The 5,101-nt window shown below is 38.4% G+C and overlaps 1 protein-coding gene across 3 annotated transcripts in view; it reads right to left on the bottom strand.

Moving 5' to 3' along the window:
* Positions 1-5,101, bottom strand: part of LOC116843640 (Down syndrome cell adhesion molecule-like protein Dscam2) — a 313,414-nt gene that overhangs the window by 98,150 nt on the left and 210,163 nt on the right. For all 3 annotated transcript variants that reach the window (XM_032814198.1, XM_032814200.1, XM_032814201.1), the window contains one exon: positions 1,694-1,843. In XM_032814198.1, coding sequence (XP_032670089.1) covers positions 1,694-1,843 — 150 coding nt within the window. The remainder of the gene's footprint in view (positions 1-1,693; positions 1,844-5,101) is intronic.

Genomic DNA, 5,101 nt, shown 5'->3' with positions numbered 1-5,101 from the left:
CTGCTAAATATATCGGAAAATAAGCATTGTACGACAAAAATGTCCCAAATAAACCCTCAATAGTTTCGAGGGCGCAATTCAATCCCACAAAAATTATCCACCTCCCGCCCCCCCTGGGGATGGGGCGGGGGGTAACTTTGAAATCTTAAATGGGAATCCCTACTTTTTATTACAGATTCGGATTCTACATCCAAAAACACGTAACTTTTGTCTGAACTTTTTTTTTCTATTTCTGATAGATGGCGCTGCATTCGACGAAAATTGGGTAATTTCGAATTATCGTAAATATTACTTGGTTAAGAATTTAACACTAAATTTTGAAAGATCGTGAGTGGACCATTTGGAAATGACCACGTCGAAATGACGACTAAAACCTCTTGAATCTTTAACATCATCATTTGTATAACATTTGTAAAGGTCAAGGCCATTGGAGATTGTAACTTTTATTTTAATTTTTTAGTTAAAACGGATAAAAAATTATCGTAGATATTTACGATAATTCGAAAAAACATGTTTCCGACAAAAGTTACTTTTCTTCGACGTAGCGTCATTATAGAGGATTCCCTTTGAAGAAAACGAAGGTTACCCAATTTTCGCCGAATGCAGCGCCATCTATCAGAAATAGAAAAAAAAAGTTCAGACAAAAGTTACGTGTTTTTGGATGTAGAATCCGAATCTGTAATAAAAAGTAGGGATTCCCATTTAAGATTTCAAAGTTACCCCCCGCCCCATCCCCAGGGGGGGCGGGAGGTGGATAATTTTTGTGGGATTGAATTGCGCCCTCGAAACTATTGAGGGTTTATTTGGGACATTTTTGTCGTACAATGCTTATTTTCCGATATATTTAGCAGTCTCAAGTTAAAAAAAAACATCCTGTATATATATATATATATATATATATATATATATGTATTTTATGTTTTATAAATATACTTTTCGATTTATCGCGGTGTGTTGATTTTACAGAAACCGTTCAAGAACGTGACGCAAAGTGTCGTTTGACGACACGAGTAGAGAGCATTAAATTGAACGAGAAAATCCTTTAGTGTTCTGCAGTCTTTGTGTTCAAATATGATAAATAAATCTAAGATATCGTCCTTAAAATTTGTATTTTATATATCTACGTGTGAAATATTTCATGTAGGAACATTGCCTTTGGAATAGTTCGTATAGAGAAGCACGTAAATTACTTGGCCTAAGTACCTGATATCACTCATTTTGTAGAAAATAGAAATTTTTGACAACAATAACAATATTTTTTATTAACATTTTTAGGAGCGTTATTTTATAAATAAAATATTTTATAGGAGCATTAACTTTTATACAGTTATATTCGTGCGGGTTAGTACATGAACTTGGCGTCTTCTTTATCTTTTTTTAAGAAAAGATAATTTATAATATATCTTCGCATTATTGATCTCACGTTCGTTCTTCGCTTCGCGCGTTCAGTTGACGGGAGACACTACCGCGTCTCTTGAAAACAGATCTGAGGTTTGTTTATATACGGATAAGTAAAGAAAAATGTGTTGTCATACACATTTATCGAACTATGCTGGTAGCGAGCGTAAGTTAACTCAGGATTTTTCTTCCCGTAAACTCGCCGTATTTACGAAGTTCGTATGATACAAGTCCTGACTTCTGGTTAGTGAAGTCCGGCAGATGAGTGTGTATATCCTATCCTACGAGAACTTACCCGTAACCACGAGCCTGGCGTACGAGGAACTTTCCACGGTGTCGCCGGTGACATGGTGCACGGTGCGGCAACGGTAGGTCGAGTGGGCATCGGCGGAAGTCACAGAGAAGACGAGCAGCTCTCCGGTGGGCAGCATGTGGTACTTCCCGCCTGCGGACAGAAACAGTAACGATGTCAGCGATATTGCTCGATGAAAGGCACGACGTAACGTCCGCGTTAAACTGCGACAGCATGTGCGAGGTTGTGGATTTTTCCTCGGGAATATTTGCCCGTAAAGTTCAACTACGAATGAAGTGAGATCTCACGAGTGATATTTAATATAATTCAATCCTCTGAAAGAGAACGGGCGATACCGTACGATCGCTTTTTTCATAAACTATTAATAGAATTAGATTGAAAACTTTTGTACGTGAGATTTTAGTCGCTAAACATGAAGACAGTGCTCCAAAACTCAAAATTATGGATTGACTATTACAAATTTTTTGTATTTTTAAGCCAATGTGCACAAAAACGAAGGCATACAGGCATTAGGGTCATTGATCTGAGATTAGAGTTACAGAATTCAAAGTGGCAGATCCAACATGGCAACTGAAATTGGTGGTTTTTATATATGTGGCAGTTTTATAATTCTGATCTTGTGATTAGCGACTTCAAAAATATGAGCGTAAACACTTTGATGCAAATTGTCTAAAAAGTACTAAATATTGTTGTTTGACCAGCTATATTGAATTTGTTATTTTTAATTTTACCATTTTGACTTTAGATTTGTGATCAGCGGCCCCGAAAAACTCCGTATACGAATTTTAACAAAATTTGATCAAAAAGCTTTCTCTTTGTTTAGTGGTTAGTGAGGAATACATGTAAATATATTGAAAAAGCAATTCAACGTTGAGAAATGTTTTTGAATAGGTAACAAAATATTAATCTCCATGCTGACTGAAAGCGACATTATTTTAATCAAATGTCTGATTTAATAAAATCTTCAAGTTTATATAAATATACGTAGACGTAAAAGTTTGATCCATTAACGTCCTATTAACGGGATATTTTTTTTATTGACTAAAATCGCTTGATTAATATATAATTTTATTTCTGTATCTTTAGAGAGAGAAAGAGAGAAAGTATCTCTAATTTTAAATTATATTTATGTTTTCAATTAAAACAGTGCCAATATTAATCATAAATAGACTGACACTTTAAATGTAAAAATGTTTAGGACATTTTATAGTCTTTAATAAAAAAATTAGTTACTGAGATATTTATAAGACAGAAGGTTGCAGAGACGCAATTTTATCAAGCTCAAAATGCAATAATGGACCTAATGCACATTTGACCCGACAAAATTCTGACGTTGCTGACTTAACGTAGGGTGTACACTGTCTATTAAAATGGAGAATTAACTGGAGGCAAGTTGATTATATAGAAAATTGAAAAACCGCAGCGGAAAAATGATTATCGCATTTATCCTAAACTACTCAACTAAAGTACGACGTGAACTCTAGGAAATACTCAGAGTGACGCATTTTTCATCGACTCAACGAGCTCTCCCCCTTTCTCTCTCTCTCTCTCTGTTTCTCTCCTTCTCTTCCCTTCTCTCGTTCTCTCTCTTGCAGCCGTGTGTCGTCTCCGTCCGACTTCTATTAATATGGAAATTTCCTTAATGGAAAAGTACGGGTATGGGACGAGAGAGGTGGAATGCGTCCGCACAGGAGAGTCTCGCGCTGTAAAAATCGCGCCGCGGGAAACAATAGTAGCGCCTGTGGAAAAATGATTCGCGACTAGCCTCTCGTAATGGAGGAACGTCTCCGTTTAAGCGACTCGGTGTAAAACGAACGATGAGCAGCAGGACCGCTCTCGACGGCCGGGATACAAAAAGAACGCGAGCCACAGCACGAGTGAGAATCGATACTTGTAAAATTCGAGCGTAACCGCCGGGCGGCGAGAGCGTGCCCGCTCGCGCACTCGGTGGCTTAAAACGACGATGGGGGCGCACCAACGAGTAATGAAAAAAGGAAATTTTAACGCTTCTCGAGTGAATTTCACCGACGATATCGTAGTTGCACGCGCGCATGCCCCTCGTTATATCCGCGGGAATGAAGCTCTGAAAAAAGTGATTAAAGAGATTTTAGATGGACACTTTAATCCCCGGGTGTTATAGGCGCGCGATAGCGTTGCAGTTTGTATCGGAATAGCGAAACGACAGATCGCTATTCCGTGTGAGCTTCTCAATATGTAGATGTGCATTAAGTACAAAATAATGTCTCACAGCGCGACATTGATAAATGTTTCGATAAATGAATAATTAACGAGCTGAGTGCCAAACAAAATGCACAAGAGATGGAAATGTATCATCAATCCCGCTATATTCGTTACATTTAATAAATAGATGCGCGCATGTGACAGAAATGGGTGTAATGAATAACCCTCTGCTTTTGGATCAATAGTCTGGAAAGTTCACGTAAAAACGTTCAAGCGTTTATCGCGATCTCGCGTAAAATACCTTTATGAATTTGCCGTTTGCTTACCCGATAACCGCGATTTATTATATAAATTTATAGGTGAAATATCGCGCGTCGAAAATGTCGAGGTATTATTGCCTTTCGTCTTGGAAAGCGCGCGTTAATGCACAAGCGCGCTTCCCGCACAAGGTACGATGACGATGAATTTTATTATATCCCATAGGTCACGTCGCTCATAAACGACCTATTTACGTTCCGGGCAAACTTCCCGCTTTAGAAGATCCTAAATGCGTGAAATATATCCGTACCGTCAAATGTACCGTGAGCGCGCGACATACGCCCAGCACATTACCTGAATAACAACGATCGGTCAATAGTGCGTAATTGCGCGCAGCATATTAAATATGTTCAATCGAAATATCGCGCAATTTCGTTAATTGGTTGGAATACACGTGTTTGTGAACAACGGAAGAAATTACGACCTTATGCACACGTTTGCACCTCAGCGAAATCGAGAGAGGATAATTTGTTCGGCGTTTTTGAAATACATGTCCCCTCAAGCGCTCGAAAAGCACTTTGCACAAATTCCTAGATAGGTATATAGGTTTATTTACTTAGAAACTTGATCTAATTTAACCGTCAGAGATCCTCCGGTGTACCCAAAAAGGATGGTAATGTCCAATTTAAATGGATCCGCCGGTCGTGTTTACTCAGACACCACGATGAAGCAGAAAATCATAAAAATTGGATTTGAATTCATCCGTTACCTTTGCATTTCGCATATGAGCAGGTTGTTTTAAAGTTTGGCTACGTAATATCTAAATGAGCGAGCGAGGGAGAAAGAGAGATAGATAGAGAGAAATAGATAGATAGATAGATAGATAGATAGATAGAGAGAGCGAGAGAGCGAGAGAGAGAGAGAGAGAGAGAGAGAGAGAGAGAGAGAGAG

Source organism: Odontomachus brunneus, unplaced genomic scaffold, assembly GCF_010583005.1.
Source record: "Odontomachus brunneus isolate Ranch 3 - 2012 unplaced genomic scaffold, Obru_v1 Obru_scaffold_034, whole genome shotgun sequence".
NCBI classification, from domain to species: domain Eukaryota; kingdom Metazoa; phylum Arthropoda; class Insecta; order Hymenoptera; family Formicidae; genus Odontomachus; species Odontomachus brunneus.
This window is presented reverse-complemented; position numbering and strand designations above follow the sequence as displayed.